Genomic DNA, 21,225 nt, shown 5'->3' on the forward strand with positions numbered 1-21,225 from the left:
GGAAATTTGGATTGAAAGGCTGCCCTGATGAAAATAAAGATGAAAATAAAACACATCTCCCTCTTAGTCCCACTAAAATGAAAGATAATCATTTCATCACTTCAAATAACATTTATCCAAAGATTAAATAATGAAAAATAAAATAAGCCTGACTTTGAAACTCTTGAGCACGACCTTTGCAGTTGTGTTTGGGGAATGTGATATAATTGACTCTCAGATAAGGGTTATGATGATGATGATGATGATGATGATGATGATGATGATGATTATTATTATTATTATTATTATTATTAATAAGGGTTAAGATAAGGTTGGAGTTTTAATGCAGGACAAAAAACAAATGTTTTATAATAAATTCAAGATTAAAAAAAACACTCAACATTCAAACTTGCTTGGTTTTAAACAATGTTTGTAAGATAGTGCTTGTTGGAAATTTTAATGCTGGATTTTATTGTTTATATAAAGATGAAAAATATTGTTGGACAGGATCATTTGTGTTGCATTTTGTGATGAGAAGATTCCTAAATGATGCATGTTTCAGTATCACATACAAGGGGAAAAAAATCCTAATAAACAAAATACATCTCTTTGGCGCTCATTCAACGTAGGACAAGCTACTTGTACTTTCTGTGTTTGTACTCACACCTGCTGTACAGTGCCTTATTTGATCTGCATATATTTTGGTGACAAACTGGGCAATTATTGAAGGCAATCTATCAACCTTTATTTTCCGGTGGTGGTGACACGTGACGTCAAGGAGGTGAAATGTTTGTTCTTCTGCAAAGGACAGTGTTTGAAGACACGATCTGATCAGAATATGTTACTTTTGGGTTTATTACACAACTTTTGAACATTCCACAACAATCATGCAGGAATAAAATGAGAATAATACAAAGCTTTACAGGCTTCTCCAATCACACTTTAGAAATAACTGAGCTTCATGTCTTCTCAAAATGTGAGGTAATATTTTTCAGTCACATACAGACAACAGAAAGTGTGTTAGATGAACGCTGGAGGTGGTGAGATTCTCAAATAAAGATAACGAAAAAGAAAACTGAACGTCAAAAAAACGACTCCCTTCTTCCGTCAGCTCCTGTTTGACTTGAATTAAATTAAATGAATCATCAATCGTCTCTTATGTTCTCCACTGAACGTCAGAGTCCAGGTTGTCTGCGTCTTCCACCGGTAAGAAAAGTAAAAAATAAGGTTTTAGGAGTCGTACAACTTGTCCATACACTGAAGAAAATATTTTACATAAGTTCTTAAAGCTAAATAGTGAACTAGATGAACAACAGATGAACACAGAACATCAGGATGCGATGAGATTTGAACCCATGTGATGACTTTAACCACCTTTCAAGTGTTCCAGTGAGCCAGGAGGATGTGACAGAGAACTAAAGCAGCTAAATGGAATGCATCCCATCAGACTCCACTTCACCATGAGGTACCGACCCAACAATCTTCATCGTGTCAGCAGACCTCAACACAGCGTCATCAGAGCAAACATGGCTACATAGGAGCAACATACAAAAAAATAATAAAAAGGAACCATGACAAACAACGTTAACGTGATCAATGTAGAGCAATTTACAATGAGGTTTTAAAAAATGATCTTCAACATTAATCCCAACAGTGATAATATTTTTATGGTGCAGTGGTCTCAAGTGCTTCTTCAGCTTTTTACAGTATCCTTCATGCTAAGCTTATTTTACGACGTGTTATGAATATTTTTTTTAAATCAAAGAGCATAAATGTCTGCAGTAAAACATCATCAGGTTCTTTGGCAAAGGAGGGTGGAGAGGATGTTGGTCAGACTCTTCAGAATGGATCAACCAAATAAGGAACAGAGGGCGTTGTACACAAGTATAAAAATACGACAATAAAAAGCGATGCTGTCAAAGTTCTCTCAACACAAACGACAGATTATTATTGCACCGAATTTAGCTTTCAAAATTTGTCATGAGCAATGAAAGAATTTCGAATAATAAAGAGTTAAATAGGATCAGGGGTTCTTCTGGTGGCTCTCACAGCTGTATTCTGTAGGAACAGCGCCACCTATCTGCAGACTGACAATCACAACAGAAGAGGACCAGCAGACATCGAATAAAAAAAAACAAATGAGGGTATTTTTTTTTATCTTTGAGCAAAACTCAAATATTTGGGAGCCACATGAAACAGGTGCTGAAAAACGACATCGTCAACTGTCATACTAATTATTTTTGCAAACTGATACCGATGTAATGTGCTTCTGTTTTCAGGACAAAGAGATTTAGAAACTGGTTTTTCTAATCTGTGTTTTCGTTTTTCTCAGTATGCATCCTTACTGTGACCAGTAATAAGATGTATAATGATTACTGATGGAAGTCTTTGTTATGAAGTCTATGTGTGTGTGTGTGTGTGTGTGTGTGTGTGTGTGTGTGTGTGTGTGTGTGAGTTACAACAGTCACAAAAGTACAAAGTTGACCTCTTTAAATTAAATTAAAATCAAAACCCAAAATATTTGGACATATTTATGTTATACAAACGCAAAGTGCAGTATCTGCAGATTTGACCCCATTCAGTCGTGAAATATTTCCTCTTGGTGTGACGATGTGTTGTTGTTATTGTTGTTTACTGCTCTGTTTATCTGATCTGTGTTTTACATCTTGTTTTGATGCTGATTCAGTCAAACACAAAAATCCGTTTGGCATGTTTGCAAATACTGCGATTTGGCTTTGTAGGGCCGATCTGGTGGAGAATCATTTCCTGAATATTAAAGTACAGTATTCTGGTATTACAAACAAACAAACAAACAAACAACATTAAAAAAAAAAAGGAGTAATGGGAACCAGAAACATTGATTGAGGGTCAAATGAGGCAACAGTCAAGCCATAGCTGGTTAATGAGAGCAGATAATCTGGGTTATGAATAATGTGGATTATTTGTGGAGTATTTGTTTCTGTTTTCTTCTTTAAGCACAATAACACTTCATTTTGCTGTGATGACCTCCACATGTAAAGAACATGCAGGCGTTTAGAGGTCAACAGGAATCTGGAGTGTTTTTAGTCTGCAGAGGAAACATTTGGGCTGTTGTTCAATTTTGAAGTGCCGTTGAGCAAAGCATTTAACCTCCACTGACTCTTCTAAAAAGGAAAGGTTTTAAACAAAAATGCAATCCCTCCTGCTTTAAAAATGACACTTTATAGATGCTACATATAGACTTTAGCTTTTTGAATATTCTTTGCGAAGTCGATGTCGTCCCCCTTTTGTTTGAAACAAAAACAACAATAAAAACAAACAAAAAACCCCCCCAACAGGTAGCAGACATCCAGCGTTAGCTCATGTGAAATTGAAAATGTCAACACGATGAACACAAAAGTACATTTTCCTTGTTTCGTTCCGTGAAAGCTGCCAAACGGACCTCACTTCCCGTCAAATCTCCTCACAATCGTCGCCTGTTTAACGTAATAAAACATTATTTAAAAAAAAAAGAAAGAATGTTTTTGATTCAACACTGTCAAAATGCTACATAAAGCACACGATTAACTACCACTATAAGTTGTTAGTAAAAGAAGATCCCTTTAACTCGACGGACATCTGGTACTATTTTTTTTTCCAAGAAAAAAACTGACTGGAAACAGTCTCCTATCCAGCGGCAGGCACACCGATGACACGACACCGTTAAGAATAGAAAACCTCCTCCTGTCGGCTCCCAGCAGGCCGGGACGGGGCCCCAATCAGCTCAGTATTTGGCAGGAAGCCTGTGTCTCGTGGAGCCGATTGGGGGGGGTCAGTAGAAACAGGGCGGAGCCTTCACTCATTGGCCGTCTTCTCTTTGCAGGAAGGTTCGCAGAGGATCTCCTTGTGGGGCAGCGGGTAGGGGAACGCCGCCCCGCTGCAGGTGCTACCGTAAGCCAGTTTGTTGAGGCGGGAGAGGCCCTTGATGCTCCCGGGGGGCCGACCGGGACTCACTTTGTACCCGGCCGCCCTGGTGGTGCCCAGCGGTCGCCCCGGGCTGGTCTTGAAGCCGGCGGCTCTGGTGGTCCCCAGGGGCCGCCCGGTGCTGGTTCTGTACCCGGCCAGCTTGGTGGTCCCCAGGGGCCGCCCGCGCCGCCCCGTCTTCCCCGCTGCCTTCGTCTTCTTCTTGCCCTCCTCCCCCGTCTGATCGGTGCTTTTAATGCTGGGTAGTTTTCCAGGGGTGCGGAGGTCACCCCCCAGGACTTCCTGTCTCTGGCAGCCCATGGTCTTGTGGCTCGGGGTGGGTAGGGCCATGGGGGCCAGCGTCATCTGCAAGGACGGAGGGGGAGGGGGGTAGAACTTGCTGGACTGGGAGGTGCAGAGCTGGAAGTGGGGGGTGGGGTGGTGGGCGTCCTCCGCCAGGCAGGACGGCCGGCTGTTCATGCAGAAGTCAGTGGTGGTCACCTGACGCATCATCTTCTCTGGGGGGGGACAGGAGGGGGGGACGGTCAGGACACACAGACCAATGCACCGCTAGTCAAGCCTAAAGAAAAGCATGGAGTAGTCTAAGTCTAGTCTAAAAGTCTAGTCTAAATAATGTACATGGGCTAGACTAAAGTCTAGTCTGAACAAAACCATGGGCTAGACTACACCTTGGTCTAAATAATACTAAGAGCTAGACTAAAGCTCAGTCTAAAGAAAAGCACGGGCTAGACTAAAGTCTAAAGAAAAGCATGGGCTAGACTAAAACCTAGTCTAAACAATACTATGGGTTAGACTTAAGCCTAGTCTAAATACAACCCGGGGTTAGACTTAAATCTAGTCTAAACACAACCCAGGGTTAACTTGAGCCTAGTCTGAACAAAACCCAGAGGTAGACTTAAGGCTAGTCTAAACACACCCCACAGATAGACTAAAGCCTGGTCTAATCTCAGCCCAGGACTAGGCTGGTCAGGGGTGGTTTGAGGTTTTAACCATTTAAGGAACAAAAAGCAGCAGTTTTTATTTATTTATTCATTTTACAGACGATTTATGAACTTTTCAAAAACTACATCAAACGCTCTCTCATCTCCATGGTAACCAGGACCTTTCAGTGAGACTACGTTCACACAACATGGGGGGGGGGGGGGCTTGGATCCATTTAGGATCATTAGAGGTCTTGATACTGAACCGAGACAAAACCCTGGAGAACACACACACACACACACACACACACACACACACACACACACACACACACACACACACACACACACACACACACACACACACACACACACACACACCGTTCATCACTGAGGTAGCGGATGAGACTTGATCTAATGACCCTTCCAGAGGACGGCCGACCAGCTGATGAGGACGCGGCCCCTCCGGACTCAACTCCTGCGGGAGGATGGGACTCGATCACAACACTCATTCACAAAAACACACACACACACACACACACACACACACACACACACACACACACACGCACACACACGCACACACACACACACACACACTGACTCCTCGTCTTCACGACAAACCTCCCGTGTCCCGTTAATGTTCGAGGCTATCGGGCTAAATATAGCCTCGGTCCGGCCCTCTGACCGGGAGGCGCTCGGATGTGTCGGGCCGGAGCGGAGCGCACCGTTAGGCGGCGGAGGCTGACATCGAAGCCCGTTACCGGGATCCGATCGCCAACAGCGTTACCCCCCCCCCAAAGGTTACTGTACCTCGATTGTTCACGGATGTCGGAGCAGAAAGGGTTAAGGACAAAAAACGATCCTTCACAACGCGATTCGGTCCATTTTTTCCCCCCCGAATATGTTCCGATCTGTGGATCCGAGGCTCGGCCGCAGCTACCGCCTGGCTCCGGTCGGCACCGCCCGGCTTGCTCAGGTGGATGGACTGGATCTCCCAGCTCCAGGGGTTCGGATTAGAAACGCAGCCATTTTCCATTAAAAATTAATAAGAGCAGAGAACAGTCGGAGCATGCGCAGAAGGGCGAGCAGGAGAAGAGGGGTTCTTCTTCCTCCTGAACCGACTTAACGGACACCGACGGTGGATCCACTTTAAAACCACCAAGTCTTTGTTTGGGTCCAGTTAAAGGAGGGAATAAATCTGTGAAATAAATGCATCTGAGCCCCAATCCGGTTTTAAAACCCGAAAACAGCAGCAGGAGAATGACTGATGAATAATAAAGAAAGATTTCTGAATTATTTAAAACATCTTTCTGAGGCTGCACAGCATCAAGCGGATGTGAGGAAGCAGAAGCAGTCCACCAGCAGCAGGTTGTGTTGTGTTGTAAGGACACACTGGAGAAACAATAGAACCAATGAACACATGGCTTTTATTGAAAGCAGGGTTGAGGGTTCGAATCCATCAGAGGTAATACAGCATCACACAGTTTGAGCATTTTTATTCGCATATAAAATTACTGGAGACTCAACTGAAGCATATAAGACAAAACAAAAGCGTACACTTAAATTTGGGTGATTGAAGGAAAACACTTTTTAAAAAATATAGACAAAATATTTTTCCAGCACTTTAATGAAACTGGAGAGATGACGGGAGCGAGCCTTGTTTCCTCCTTTACAAAACTTTGTATCGGCCTTTGCTCGTCGGCTGGTAGGAATTTTGCTGCAAAACAGAAAAAAAATAACTCTTAGATGTTTGCAGTGTGAATAACTTCACCTTATAATCCAGTGCGCCTTATATGTGGAGTTTTTAAAAAAGGCTATTCATTGAAGAAAATAAAAATAGGCTAAAATAGCCTAAAATAAAAATAAATAAATAAAAATAAATAAATGATAAAGTAATACAAATATATAAAATATAAATAAAAATAATAATTTAATAATAAAAATAATATATAATATATAATAATATAAATTGTAAAACTAATATAATAATAATAATAAATAAAAAAATACTTAAATAAAGTAAAATAGCCTAAAATACGCTATTCATTGCCTTATAATCCAGTGAGCTTTATAGTACGAAAAATACTATTTGAATTTTTGTTTTTAAATACAACCAACTAAAATTTTCATCTTTTCTGTCAAAAAGGATGGCTGGAAATTTAGAAAATGCAATTTCAAATACAACTTCGGTTTTGAAAAGGTTACAAATGCGACAAAAAGTGATGGAAAATACTCACTAATCTGATGAGCTCCTCCTTGATGAGCCGTGTGATCTCCGTCTTGGCTTTTTGCACAGCCAGTTCATTTGCACCTTGAAAACAAAATGAACACACATTAAGATCAGCAAGGAGGTTCATGGTTGTAGTCAAGGAGGACATGCAGGCGATTGGTGAGAGGAGGACATAGAGCGAATAAGAAGATAATCCCATGTATAAAAATGAAAGAACAAAAAGGGAAACTATTAGAAGCCAGAGTTTGGTGAAGGGAGACTTTTTTAATATAAATTTACAAATTAAAAATGAGATCTTACTTTCAATGGCCAGGTAGATCTTGCGTTCTCCCTCCTTGGGTTCTTTCCCTGGAGGGAAATACGTTCCTCTGATGGTGATGGCAGCTTCGGAGTATTCACCGATCCTCTGCAGAGCTTCTTTGGACGTCACCTTCCACCTGGCCGTCTAGGGGTGGGGGGGGGCAGAAGTGTGAAAATTTCATACGACTTTCTGCCGCTGATGTTTGATTCTTCAGAAAGGACACTTCAAATGAACTCTGGTCCCGCTGTGCATTCTGGGACAGCCCCGTTGTTGCGTGCTGCTCACCTGGGGGAAGTCGTTGATCTCCAGCTCCTCCTCGTATCTCTTGACGGTTTCGGCCTGCTCTGCCGCCTGCCGCTCCTCCTCCAGCTTCTCCACAGGCGTGTAGTTCAGCTTGGCATTGATCTTCTCCGCCAGCTGCTCTGCGATGGTCTTGGCGGACACAGAGGGGGTCATGATGGTGCCACCCCGCAGGATGGCGTTGGTGGCCTGCTGCATCACGTCCTGCGCGTGAAGGAAGAGAAATTGTTTGACCTGATCCACGAGAATAAAAAGAAACAACAAGAAACATCTCGAATTAATCTCCGAGCGTCACACCTGAGCCTCGGCGCCCAGGTTCTTCTGCGCGTTGATCCTTAGCGCCAGCCTCTTCGCCATCTCCAGTTTTTGAATGTTTCCAGCCGACGTGGGTCCGAGGCCTGGCAGCCCCCCAGGAGAGGCGGCCGCCGTTGTGACGCCTCCCGCCGAACCGGCGGCCGCTCCGGTGGCACACAGATCCTTCACCCTCTTCTTCGAGTTGAACATGCTCTCGATTTGCTCCTCGATCTGAGGGAGGGAGGTGATCAGGAGGAGGGCAAAAAGATCATTTTCAAGCATCACATGGAATACCTAACATTTTTACTGATGATTTAACTTTAAGCGGTAACTTCAAATTCACGCCAGACGTGGTGACTCACGTCCAGAGCTCCGTCCTCATCGTCAGAGTCTTGCAGTCCCAGAGCGGCTTTCTGTAACTTCTTCCTCTCGTTGGCCAGGGCGTGTTCCGTCTCGTCAAACTTGAAGCCCTTTCCTGAGAAGCCGCTGCTGCTCTTAATGATCTTACCCTCCTGCGAGGAGGAGGAAGAGGAGCAAACATAGAAAAAAAAACTATCTATATTTGATTTTACACCAATTTTTCATTGTTTATTAATGGATTTCCCAGTTGTAACTAACTGATGTTCAGTCTTCTTAAGTTAAGAGTGAGAGAAAATCACAACATGGATGTAGAAAATCTGGTGATTTGAATTCTTATAAAAAAAAGTCTGGTGATGACGGTCTCTTTCAATATGACTAAAGGTAGTCCTCAACATACAAACACAATTAGTTCTGAGAGAATGTTCATAAGTTGAATTGTTATTTATTAAATTTCAATCCATAATCATCATTTGAGGTCATTTAAATCTCATTACTACTCTAAATACTAAAGTAATGTCATTACTACTCTAAATACTAAAGTAATGTCATTACTACTCTAAATACTAAAGTTCTATTCCCTCAGACTGACCAGAAGCAAGAACAGGACATTAAAACAACACATAATAAATAAAATCTTGTAGTACAGTAATGTAACTTTAAAGTCAGATGTTCGTATCTTGAGGACTACTTCTATAATTAAATTTAGTTTCGTTGCATACACCCCCCCCATCTTACCGCCTTCTGCTGATCTTTGAATGAGGCCCAGAGCTGCTCCAGCTCCGGTGGGACAGGCGAGCCGGACAGCTCCAGAGCTTTGATGATGTCACCGGCGTAGCGGACCTGCTCGTCTGTGATGAAGGTGTAGGCGTAGCCCTGGAAGAAGGAAGGAAGCGTGAATGTGAAGACCAGCATGCATAAAATATCAGCCACAAACCCTTTCAGGACAGGTGTTCCCTTCAGAACCGCACCTTGTTGCCTGCTCGGCCCGTGCGTCCGGCCCGGTGCACGTAGTCCTCGTAGTGGTTCGGACAGCTGTAGTTCACCACCAGGATCAGCTGCTTGACGTCCAGGCCTCTGGCCGCCACAGACGTGGCCACCATCAGGCGACACGCCCCGTTCTTAAAGTCGTTGATGATGCTGTCTCTGTCGTACTGGTCAATACCTGAGAAGAAGAGAGGTTTTAAAACCACCTCCTCCTGTTTTTGGATCATCTAAATGAAACAAGACATCGCCCAGCGAATGATACCTCCGTGCAGCGACATGCAGGGGTAGGAGGCCTTCATCAGGTCCTTCAGCAGGCCGTCAGCGTGCTCCTGTTTGTCCACGAAGATGATGACGGAACCCTTCTCCTGGTAGTGACCCAGAAGCTCCAGCAGCTTCAGGAACTTCTTGTCCTCATCGATCACCAGCTGAAGTAAAAATAGAGAAGGAAACGATGAGAGACGAGAGTCTGGCGACTAATACGAATTTAAAAAAGACGACAGGATTAAAGCTCAGTTACAACACTAATAAATAACACAAAAATATGTACATGTACAGAAACAAGTGACTTAATGCGGCACATGAATACAGTAATTTCCATACTATAAGGCGCACTGGATTATAAGGCACACCGTCAATGAATGGCCAAATCCCAAATAACTAAATAAACAAATAAAAAATAGATAAATTAGTATATAAGGCACACTGGCCTATAAGGCACACTTTCAACAAATGACCTATTCAAAAAGGTTTTTTCATATAAGGTGCACTGGATTAGATAGATAGATACTTTATTAATCCCAGAGGAAATTGCACATATCCGCTGCTCAGGCATTACATAATGAATAAATACAGGGGAAAAAGAAACACTGACATCACAGGACATACCACAAGACATACACTACACTAACAGACACATACAGCATGAACAGGACATATACTAAACTGTAACTAAAATATAAACAGTATAAAATTAAATTAAATACATTCAACTGTGTGCTGACCTCTCCGGATTATAAGGCGCACCTTCAACGAATGGGCTTTTGTAAATAAAATATAATAAATAAATTAAATATTAAAAAAAGACATTTCATAGATAGGGCGCACAAAAAAATTACTTAAATAAATTTAAAAAATTGGATTATAAGACACACTGTTGGTTTTTGAGAAAATGAAAGGCTTTTAGGTGCGCCTTGTAGTGCGGAAAATATTGTAAGTTGTGAAAACTCACCACGTGCTGCTCCACGTCCGAGCAGACGACGCTGCGACCCCCCACCTGGACCTCGATGGGCTTGGCCAGGATCCTACGGGCCAGCGCCTCCATGGCTCTGGGGAAGGTAGCTGAAAACATGACCGTCTGACGGTCGGGCCGCACGTTGTCCACAATACGCATCACCTGACGGACGAAACACACACACACACACACACCTCCTCATCAACCTTAACGTGTTTTTTTTCAGTATTTTTACCCTGGCAACAGTTCAAATGAAATGGATTAAACTTCCTGTTTGGACCTGAACTGATGACTTTAATGCTGGTCGACGGGCGACACCCACCTGCGGCTCGAAGCCCATGTCGAACATCCTGTCCGCTTCGTCCAACACCACGTAGGTCACTCTGCGCAGGTTGGTGACGCGACCTACACACAACAGGTCAGAGGGCGTGACTCACTTCACTTCCTTCTTTATAACACAGTAAAACACAAACTGACAGACTACTGACAGTAAAAAAAACAAAAAACAGACGTCCTAACTTCAACACATTCTAATGAGGAGTAGATTCACGTGGCCAGGCTTCATTTTATCTATGCCTATTTGGTTTTGTGGGTTGACTCTGGTCTTGCGTACCATCTCAGGCGCATGAGGGACCTGCAAAAGAGACTATACAAGAGACGGAGCCACATCAAGCATTATCTGACCGCGTGCCTTGCTCACCTACAAGGGAAACATATTACAGATTACATCGCATGTGTGGAAACCATGTCAAAAATTATTCTGATGCAGAATAAAGAAGGTCAAGAAATCTAACAGGACAGTAGATTCACACTTAGAGCCTTGGAGTTACTCTCAGTTCATCTGACTGATCACAACTTCTGATGCATCCACATCAAATATTTGTCTTTCTGCATGTTGGAGCTGGAACAACCTCAGAGTCGGCACCTGGTCCACCTACCTGCACTCGCCCCGGTCTTCAGGAACCCACCTCTGTCAGGCAGACATGACTGATCCCAACGGTGGTCAAATCATTTCAACAGTTTAGTCAGGGGTACTGAATTGGGTTCATGATGAGCTTTATCAGAATGATGTAACGTTCAGTCCATGCAAAGTTAACACAAAGCATCAGAAACCAGCTGGTGTGTGTGTGTGTGTGTGTGTGTGTGTGAACTCACCGCTGTTGGCCCCCAGCATGTCGATCATTCTCCCCGGCGTGCAGACGATGATCTCAGCTCCTCTCTTCAACTCAGCAATCTGATGAGCACAAAGACGAGTGAGGAAGACGCCCCTGATTGGTCAATACAGTCGGGACAGTGACCTTCATTTGACTCGGACGAAGCAGTCGCTAGACATGATTAAAAACTACAGTCTCACTCCTACATTACCCATGATGCAATTCCACCAGCAAAATGTTCAACATTTTGGTGGCATCTGAATGAATGCTGACCTTCACAACAGATTGTTGTTGTTACTATGGAAGCTTGTTTTCTAAATGCAAACTTGTCATCTCAGTGTGGCGCTCCGTGATGCAGGAGAAATCAGTTTCAGCCTCATGTCTGGAAATTTCCACACTGGGAAATAATCCAGTTTGTTGTTTTTATGCTGATTTTTGGACAGATCAATTATAAAAACAAACATAAAACCAAAAACCAAACCAAATTCAGCACAATGAAGTGGTTGGATTATCACCAAAGTCCCTTAGTTTTCTGTAGAACAGGTAGAATAGACGAAAACGTACATGAACCCTTTGCAATTTCTTCAATTCCTGCATTAACTGGTCGTAAAATGTGTTCTGATCATATGAAATAACAAGAATACAATCTTCTTAGACGAATACCATCAAACATTAAATTACATCATTTCATTAAAGGAGGCGTCAGTGTTTGTGTGTTTACCTGCTCGCTGATGCCCGTGCCTCCGTAAACACACACCACCCTGAGTCCCAGCGGTTTAGAGAACTTCTTACACTCCTTGGTGATCTGCAGAGCCAGCTCTCTGGTGGGGGTCATGATTACAGCTGAGAGAAACAGAATGACACGTGAGGATACGTTCGTCTTCTTATTCCTAGTGATCATGTCATTTCTTCCTCTTCTGTTCTGAGCCAGAGGAAGAGATTCCTTACAGATCGGTCCCTCGGACTCCTCCAGGGGCCTCTGGTCCATGATGTGTCGGAACATGGGTAGCAGGAAGGCGATGGTTTTCCCGCTGCCTGTCTTTGCGATGCCAATGAGATCTCGACCTGACATGATGGCGGGGATGGCCTGGGCCTGGATGGGGGTGGGCTTCTCGTAGCTGTGCCTGGCAAAAACCATAAAGTCAAACGGGTCAATGTAACATAGATTTTATTCCTGCTTTTGTTACGACACACGCTGGACTTGTTTGTTCCAGCGGAATCTGAAATCAATCCATTCATCTCTTTAAACAAGAGCGTACACTGACTGACAAACTCACTTCTTCAGGGCGCTGAGGATCTTCATAGAAACCCCACACTGCACCCAGGTCTTGATGGGTTTGGGACAACCCTTTCCTTTGACGATGATCCCTTCCAGTTCCAGTCGGTATGCAGTAACATCTGTGGATTAACACCAAAGCGGAGTGAGATAAGAGGCCAGAGGTCATGTTTAACAAAGACACTTTGAATAATACAAGGCAGCAATAGAGGTTGGATCAGCATCATGACGGTGTCTTCGTACACCCACGTGTGAGAATGTGGCTGTTTTTGGATTAAATATATCTGTAGTGGGAGAGAATTGAACATATTTGAAAACTCAGCGTTGTGTGTTCGGTTTATTGACCTTCTGGACTCATCCTGGCGAGTTCAGGGACCTCCACGTAGAAGTTTTTGCGATACGATTCGTACTGAATCTTCCCGTGGTCGACGGGTTCCAAGACCTTCCTCTGTTTGGTCTGGAAGCCGGTCAGAGCCGTCTGCAGATCCACCTCCTCTTCCTCTGAGGAATACTGTCGAACAGAACGGTTATTCGAAGCGAGTCCTTCAGCAGGAACTACTCAGAGCCTCGATCGTGGACTCACTTCCATGGCGTCCTGGTCGTTCTCCATCAGCTCACCCTTCTTCTTGTGAGTGTGGGGTCCCTTCTTGGTTTTAACAACTGTCACCACTTTGGTGACCATCATGGCTCCTTTCTGCCAAAGTGGGAAAAAAAAAATCTGTCTACAACTAACACAAACTGATGCTGAAAGCTGACACGACAACATGTCACCTCGAAAATAAATTAATGTAATCCCAACACAGGTCAGTACATCTCTGATGGTGCGCTATCACACTCACCTTATCGTTTCCTTTCACGCCTCCCATGTTAAACTTCTTCACCTCCTGCTTCACCTCCTCCATGTAGGCGTCCAGAGGATCCACGTCATCCTCCTCAGTCTGCTGCTCCATGGCTGTCTCCTTCTCCTTTTCACCCTCCTCTTTCTCCTCCTCCTCCTTCACATCCTCCTTATTGTCCCCCTTCCCCTCTCCGTCCTCATCATCATCGTCGCCTTCCATCGGAGCTGAGATATCCTCATCATCGTCTAAAATGAAAACACATTTGCGATCAAACTCAAAACTTGATGGTGAGACAATAATTTTTTTCAACTGGATAAAACCGTCATCTAAATTTCTCTCCTTACAGGTTGGTCACTGCAGAAAAATTCAAGTGTTTTTGGTTATTTGTGAACGGTGCTTACTCACCATCGTCATCCTCAAGACTCCACTTCTTGCCCTGCTTCATCTCCTCCAGTTCTTTCTTGATCTCACCAATGTTTTCAATAGCTTTCTTCCTCTGCTCCTCCCTCCACTTCTCCACCCGTTCCTTCCTCTTCCTCATCTCCTCCTCCAGCTTGTTCTGGTCAAAATCTTGCTGTATGGACAGAATAAATATCAGAGACCATCCCTCACCCTCTGCAAAACGTTTAACACTCGGTGGAACTTACATCCTCAACCTTTTCATCCTCTTTCTCCTCTTTAATCTTTTTCTTTTCGGTTACAGGATCGACATTGTCCTTGTCTTTCTCTCTGCTCCTTGACCTGAATACAGGACATCGAAGAAGATGATGAGCGGAGTGCAGTTGGTTTGACAAACCTGGATCATCTAATGTTCATTAAACATGCACAAGTTTAACAGTTACGTGATGATATGTTAGATATTATTGTAATGGACCCACTTTTCATCTCTCTTGCTCTTGCTGGGGCTACCGGATCGGGACCTTCGGGTTCGGGTTCTGCTGCCTGACCTCCTTTTTTCTCTGCTCCTGGACCTCCTCCTGTCTCTGCTCCTGGAGCGCCTGGTCGATGAGGATTAAAACGTAAAAGATGACAACATAGAAACTCGTGAGTCCTTTCTCCAATTTTTGATATCATCTATCTGCAAACAAAGTGACTATTTTGAAATTTAATCCAGTTTTATCTTTGTTTGCTATTGATTTAGATTGATTCAGCATGATTAGACATGAATCCACATGCAGGAGGTTTGTTGGGTTCCTGAATGTATAAACAGTGGTAGCTTTTCTATGTATAAATATTAGTATAAATATAGAATAACACCGACCGGGCTCGTTTTCTGTCCCTGGAGCGGGACCTGCGGCGGTCCCGGCTTCGGGATCGCTCCCTGCGGCTTCGGTCTCTGTCTCGGTCGTCTTTCTTCGATCGTTTGTCCGGGGATCGACTCTTGGATCGGCTGCCCGATCGACCCCGAGACGCGGACCGCTTCCTGTAATGTCTGAGGACCGAACAGTGAAGCAACACGTCAACACAAAATACCATTTGCAAGTTTACATTCATATTCGACGATTATACGACATGAACTAACGTGGCTAATGTGTATTATCAATTAGCCGTAGCTAGCATGCTAATCGAAATTAGCTATTTAAATCAAAACAGCTAAAAGTTAAGCGCTGGATGATTCGTTCATAATTAATTAAGTTGAAAGTAGAAAAATGGCATTAACCTGATCGTTCCTCCGTACCTCGATTCACGTCCCATGGCTATTTTAGGACTTTAATTTTACTAAATTATCTAGCTCATGCGCACGGACGTAAATACGTCGTCCCGGCTTTACGTAAGAAAACTGCGACAGTCATCGATTGAGCTGCGTGGAGCGCCTCCTGGCGGTAGGATGATCACATAGCGAACTGAAAAAATATACAGCCATCTGTGGAGCTGCGTGGAGCGCCTCCTGGCGGTAGGAGGATCACATAGCGAACTGAAAAAATATACAGCCATCTGTGGAGCTGCGTGAAGCGCCACCTGGCGGTTGGAGGTTCCCACAGCAACTAAGATGATGGAGGAGCAAAGAAAGGATTCATCTGGTTGCTGGAGACTCACTCTCTCCTTCCCTTCTGTTTAAGTCAAGCAGGCATTTCTTCTTATAGAGCAGCTGAGTTCTGTTTGGAGGTCCAGCCATATCTGAGTCCTTAGTTTACAGCTACAGCAGAAGAGAATATAACCAGCATAAATATGATAATGTTAACATATATAATGTCACATTTAGGGGGAAAAATGTTTCTCAGGTGCTGAGAGCTGGTCAGTGATTGTCTGACAGAATGTTAAAACAAACCACTGATTTTATTTAAAGAGAAAACCATTTCTCCCGATTTAAACGTTATTGTACGTCTGCATGAAAGACATTTAAAAATAAATTCTCACCAAAATCCCAGCAAGCTCATTAAATTAGTTCTGGTTATCTTTGATCAACATATAATCCAAGATGTGTTCTAGCCATGTTACCTAATTAAAGATTGAAGTTCACAATGATGTCACACAAAGAGTTTTTATTTGGTCTGATTATTTTCAGATATTCATTCCTGCATTAGTTTGAGAAACTGAAACTGTTTACATCACATCAACATAAAATCTGTTCCTCAGGTTGAGCTATGTAGATACCACAGGGGCAGCACAAACAGGTCGTATGTAAACGCGATCAGAAGCAGTCGGGTGGGTCAGACCATCAGGGATAAGTTAGACTGATGCATTTACAATAAATATATTTACACTAAAACTCAAAAGCACTGCAGGGAAAACATGTCAGAAATAAGAATAAAGGGAATAAGGCTTGAGCAAAGAGCAGGAAGCATCATCTGATCACAACCCACACCTGAAGTCACATTCTTCTGCCGTGACAGCGACTCCAATGGAACCCACACGTCTCCGTCGTTCTGCTGTTCCAAACTAACTAATGTTCTACAAAGAGCACAAAATAACACGTCACGTCTGAGGACTAAAAGTTTCTTCAGGCTTCAGGACCCAGAGGAGTGAAGAAAACTAGTTCATGACATGAAGTGCATGTTGGATGAGATATCGCTGTGGGAAATGTAAAAAGAGGCAGTGATGGAGCGATTTAGTCCGTTTAACAGAAAGACGTTATTTGATACACTGGCTGCAGATTTGGGAGGAAGATTATTTTCAATCAGCTTTGAAGGAATGGTGTCTTGACAGTATAATGTTATATTTTTAATCAAGTTAGGATCACATGTAATATTTCTCAAAGCTCCAGTCTAGTAGTCCAGTCTGGTGGTGACGTTCCTGTGGCCTCCAGTCCATGGAAACCAGCTGAACGACGGAACAGCTGTTATTTAACATTGTGGCGTTGCCGTGGCGATGCACAGGTGAACTACAGGAGGTGTCGGTACTTCAGAAGGGGGCAGCAGCCCGGTGTTAGTTCTGATGAAACTCACTGGACCCGGTTGTGAGATTCAGAATCGCTTCTGTGGTTTAGTCAGGATTTATAAATTGATGATTATGTAAGTAAGCCTTTATAGAAAGGCAGCGAGGGTGTGTTTCCAGTCTGTCCATAACGAACCACGCCCCGTTTTTAACAGGAGACACTGGGAGGGGACGCGGGGAATCAGGGGGCGGAGTTACTGAGATCCCCGCGGTTTCGTCAGGGAGTCTCTGAACCAACGAGCTGCAGGATCTCATGCGAGAGGATGAAGGTGAAGAAGTAAACGCAGAGGTCGGAGAAGACGTCGCCCATCCTCCGGTAGGTGTCCATGGAGCGGTTGATGACCTCAGCGGGGATGCCGGACAGCAGCAGAGCGGCGGTCAGCATCGTGGTCTGGGACTTCTTCTCCACCTGGAGACGGGAGGGAAAAGACGGCGTGAGGCGGCATGTCGAGGGTCGTGTCGAGTGAAAACCAGGCTTCTAGTCATGGAATTTAGCGTCATGACGACTGATCCAGTCACAGAACAGAGGATGGAGAATCAGAGGAAGACGGAGAGGAATCAGTCGATTGTAGATGCATTACAACCATATTCTTTGGTGAGATCAACCAAACGCATCCCTTTTTCAGGCTTTTCTATCATCTCTTGCTTTGTTTGTACAGACAAAAAAACTCTTTTCTTCGTCTTTTCTTTTCCTCTTTTCTCCGTCACTTTCTTGGGGTCCATAGTGAATACTCTAAAAGTTAATATATTTATGTAAAACTATCAGAACACCTCACGGGTCGAGGGCCGAATGACGAGGTCTCTGCATAGACACCGATCTAGCTCCACACAGAGGTCCCTCTGAGCCAATGGGATGCCAGGATGCTAGGTAATAGCCAATGGCAGAGCAGCTATGAGAATGTTGCATTCAGGAACCTGTGGGAGCTTCGAGTATCAGCCCATACTGTATTTTTACCTTTCGTAACTCGAAATTTCTTTCGTAAGTAGAGGTAATATTTTCCTGTTGAGGCGATTCGTAAGTAGAAAATTTTGTATGTAGACATTCTTAAGTAGAGGAACCACTGTATAAGGCGCACTGGGTTATAAGGCGCACTGTCGGTTTTTGAGAAAATGAAAGGCTTTTAGGTGCACCTCATAGTGCAGAAAATACTCTAATTGATACAAAGCGCTGGCAGCCAGTTAATGTAACTCCTTGGAGGTCAGGGTTTCAAAAATCTACCTGCAAACATTTTTATATCAAAAGTATAGAGATCAGAACGAATCAAAGACTTACTCACCTTTGGAAAATATTTGGACAAACCCATGTAGGCCAGCTCAAGGGTCAGAAATGGAGCAAATATCGACTGCAATGAGACACACGAGTCAAGTTAACACAATAGTATTATTTCTGACAGTCAGATGCTGTTAGAGTCTTTCTTATAGGTGGAAATGACAGATTATTAAACTACTTAAATCACCATAAACTATAATGTTTAGTTTCAGTAAAATCCCAAAGATTAAATGAGGCTGAGTGAAAATGCGGTTCTGATTGACTGATCAATTGCAGGCTGGTTGAATCTCGTCTGTGTGCCTCCTGATCAGTGTGTAACAGATCAATAAGTCTCAGCAGAGGCAGCGATCACACTCACCAGATACGTGCAGACAAACAGCCGGACAAACACTGCGAGGAGGACGCTGCCGCTCAGCCTGAAGACTCTGAACGGATCAAACTCCTCCGAGTCCGACGCGCCGTCCTGCGCCGGCTTCTCATTGGCCAGCTGACCCCTCAGCTTCATGGCATCATCAAAACGGGACAGGTACTTCTGGAGGCCCCGGCGAGGAGAACCGCCGAGCTCTTCGGGAACCCGCTCCCCCCTCGGTCTTTGTCGGATCCCTCCGATGTCGTCCTCCAGAGAACCTCCGTGATGCTCCAGGAAGCCCTTCAGGGGGGAGGCCCGTCTCTCCGGGGTGGAGTTGTGGGACCGGCTGCCGTGACCCGTGGCCTCTGGCAGGAAGGGAGACGGTCTAGAAGAAGAGGACGAGCGCGGCTCCATCCGGTCCAGATCCAGGTGGAAGTGGGGTTCTGTGGGGCGCCGAGACGCTCCAGCTGCAGGTAAGTGTCATCAGATTAGATTACTGTTGAAATGTTTGTTTTAAATTTCCTGAATTCTCTGATTTTATGTTTCGTTTTCACAATAAACACAATACAGCCGGTCCTCAAGATACGAACATTCAACTTACAACATCTGTAGTTTCGATCAACCGTTTCTGACTACTGTAGTTCCCCTTTCTGCCACAACCCCCTCCGAGCAGCGTAACATTAACACCCCATAGATTCAGATTTCACATGTCATGTCAACATGACTCAACAAAAGTCAGACGCGATGAAGTTTTCTCTGATGTCACTTCCTGTGGTCTTTTCTTATTTCCTGTTGTCGTCATCTGCAGCGTTTCTTCCTTCTTTTCTCCACATCTCTGTGAACTTCTGAGCAGGAAACGAACCCACAATGCATTTCTGTCACATGGAATCATTAACTGACGCCAACGATGAACCCTGAACGTTTTGCTATTTGATGTTAACTATTGGTGGACTTAACTGAGACTTAATGAAATAAAACAGTCATCAACATAAAGGGGCGTGTCTGACTTTTGATGAGCAGGAAGTGACATCATCAGCGCGTCATTCACGTCAGCGTGGTGGAACACCTCAGTGGATTAAAGCTGGGTTTAGGGTTACTGATGGATGCTGATGGGGACTCATTGATTATTGATTTGGTCAAATGTTGTCCCCTCTAGTTGAGCCACGTGATGCTTTGCATTCAGTACATTTCCTACTACTATGACTAAACGGATTGTTGCTCTCTGGTTTGTTATTGGTCTCCGTTCATGTTAAATCTACAGCGGTTGTAATTCTCAGGGCATACCGTTTTCAGAGCCGTTCTTGGCGAAGCCAACGATCCTGTTCATCCTGTCCTCTGAATTCAGCAGCAGCTTCCTCCTCCGGATCTCGGCTCTCCTCTGCGCCGCCGTCAGGGCTCCGGTCGTGTCGTCTGCGCCCCGCCCGGCCTCCATGTTTAACAATTATTACGTTAAATGAGCTCCAGCACAAATTAACCACCAACACGGAGGATAAGAACGACTGTTCAGCGCCGAGGCGACGACATGAAAGCACAAACGGCGACGAGAGAGACGACCAAGCGCCGCCAGAAGAAAGGACGCACACTGATGACGTCACCAGCCCTATTTATCTATTTATTTATTTATTTACACGCACGTATTAAAAAAAAGCTTAATTTATAAGAAACGGTGAAAAATGTTTTATGGGTGAAATTATCATCGTTTCTTATAATTTATAATTTGTTATAATCTATTGTTTAGATTATGACACGATCCGGCACCGTTTATGTGAAATTACACACTAGAACGAACACAAACAACTGAAATAATAAACCAAAGAACAGGACAAACAAGCGCTTCAGAGCAATAATGTGAATATATATGAATAGAATATAATGAGCCCAGAATTTTTTAATTTTTTTTTTAAATTTTACAAGTATGCAAATACGCCCTGTGGTTTTCATCTGTGTTGACTCAATAATAGGTATCAGTGATCGTATGAAGATGGAATTCTGCACATAAATATCTACAGGATACAAGGCCAAATTAGTTTATTCCCGGTAATATAGGAAGCCTATCGTGTCATTAGCACATGATTGTTAATCAGTTATGTTCAATCGTTTATTTTTTTATGATACAGTCAGTAGTTCAGTGATAGCAGGAGAGAAATGAGGTGAAAGCCACATTCCTGTCTCCTACTGAATCCACTGTAATAAGCTCAATGTCACATCAACCGTGTTCACGCACCCGTTACCGAATCCAGTGTTTACTGCTCAATTGTGGAAATCCAAGAATCACATAAAATCGTCACTGATTAAGAGTTGATAATCAATAAGGTCCAGGCCTTGTAAATCACATAATCCATATTTGGGTCTTAACTAGTTCAAATTTCTCCTGTTTTTTTGAGTCACCAGTTTGAAAAAGCTTAATTCATACCTGAA

General features: G+C 43.7%; 3 protein-coding genes across 3 annotated transcripts; all 3 read right to left on the bottom strand.

Annotated features, from left to right (window-relative positions):
* Nucleotides 1-744: 744 nt before the first annotated feature.
* On the bottom strand, nt 745-5,918 carry c13h5orf24 (chromosome 13 C5orf24 homolog). Its single transcript, XM_068331480.1, has 2 exons — nt 5,655-5,918; nt 745-4,418 (listed from the first exon to the last, which is right to left on the bottom strand). Exons 1-2 carry the CDS (start codon nt 5,878-5,880, stop codon nt 3,793-3,795), a joined length of 852 nt encoding a protein of 283 aa, XP_068187581.1. The 5' UTR covers nt 5,881-5,918; the 3' UTR covers nt 745-3,792.
* A 334-nt stretch (nt 5,919-6,252) lies between these two features.
* On the bottom strand, nt 6,253-15,598 carry ddx46 (DEAD (Asp-Glu-Ala-Asp) box polypeptide 46). Its single transcript, XM_068330799.1, has 23 exons — nt 15,474-15,598; nt 15,075-15,245; nt 14,692-14,811; nt 14,461-14,554; nt 14,219-14,387; nt 13,814-14,058; nt 13,558-13,668; nt 13,320-13,485; nt 12,976-13,096; nt 12,647-12,822; nt 12,420-12,541; nt 11,700-11,778; nt 10,867-10,949; nt 10,542-10,706; nt 9,576-9,738; nt 9,298-9,491; nt 9,065-9,202; nt 8,332-8,481; nt 7,973-8,200; nt 7,661-7,879; nt 7,375-7,519; nt 7,082-7,155; nt 6,253-6,561 (listed from the first exon to the last, which is right to left on the bottom strand). The coding sequence occupies exons 1-23, from the start codon at nt 15,506-15,508 to the stop codon at nt 6,514-6,516; spliced, it is 3,216 nt and encodes a 1,071-aa protein (XP_068186900.1). The 5' UTR covers nt 15,509-15,598; the 3' UTR covers nt 6,253-6,513.
* A 688-nt stretch (nt 15,599-16,286) lies between these two features.
* camlg (calcium modulating ligand) lies at nt 16,287-20,376 on the bottom strand. The gene is made up of 4 exons (XM_068331425.1): nt 20,092-20,376; nt 18,817-19,274; nt 18,466-18,531; nt 16,287-17,597 (listed from the first exon to the last, which is right to left on the bottom strand). The coding sequence occupies exons 1-4, from the start codon at nt 20,237-20,239 to the stop codon at nt 17,406-17,408; spliced, it is 864 nt and encodes a 287-aa protein (XP_068187526.1). The 5' UTR covers nt 20,240-20,376; the 3' UTR covers nt 16,287-17,405.
* Between the last annotated feature and the right edge of the window lie 849 nt (nt 20,377-21,225).

This window comes from Antennarius striatus, chromosome 13, assembly GCF_040054535.1.
Source record: "Antennarius striatus isolate MH-2024 chromosome 13, ASM4005453v1, whole genome shotgun sequence".
Lineage (NCBI taxonomy): Eukaryota > Metazoa > Chordata > Actinopteri > Lophiiformes > Antennariidae > Antennarius > Antennarius striatus.

Bases quoted from the DNA above. Each gene is read 5' to 3' on its own strand.
- c13h5orf24 (XM_068331480.1), bottom strand. From the start codon at position 5,880: ATGGAAAATGGCTGCGTTTCTAATCCGAACCCCTGGAGCTGGGAGATC. The intron at 4,419-5,654 runs GTACAGTAACCT...GTCCCCCCCCAG, and splicing joins GACATCCGTGAACAATCGAG to AGAAGATGATGCGTCAGGTG.
- ddx46 (XM_068330799.1), bottom strand. From the start codon at position 15,508: ATGGGACGTGAATCGAGGTACGGAGGAACGATCAG. The intron at 13,669-13,813 runs GTGAGTGTGATA...CCACTTTGGCAG, and splicing joins GCGTGAAAGGAAACGATAAG to AAAGGAGCCATGATGGTCAC. The intron at 7,156-7,374 runs GTAAGATCTCAT...TTTGTTTTCAAG, and splicing joins GATCTACCTGGCCATTGAAA to GTGCAAATGAACTGGCTGTG.
- camlg (XM_068331425.1), bottom strand. From the start codon at position 20,239: ATGGAGGCCGGGCGGGGCGCAGACGACACGACCGGAGCCCTGACGGCG. The intron at 19,275-20,091 runs GTATGCCCTGAG...ACTTACCTGCAG, and splicing joins CAAGAACGGCTCTGAAAACG to CTGGAGCGTCTCGGCGCCCC. The intron at 17,598-18,465 runs GTGAGTAAGTCT...TCCCGTCTCCAG, and splicing joins TGTCCAAATATTTTCCAAAG to GTGGAGAAGAAGTCCCAGAC.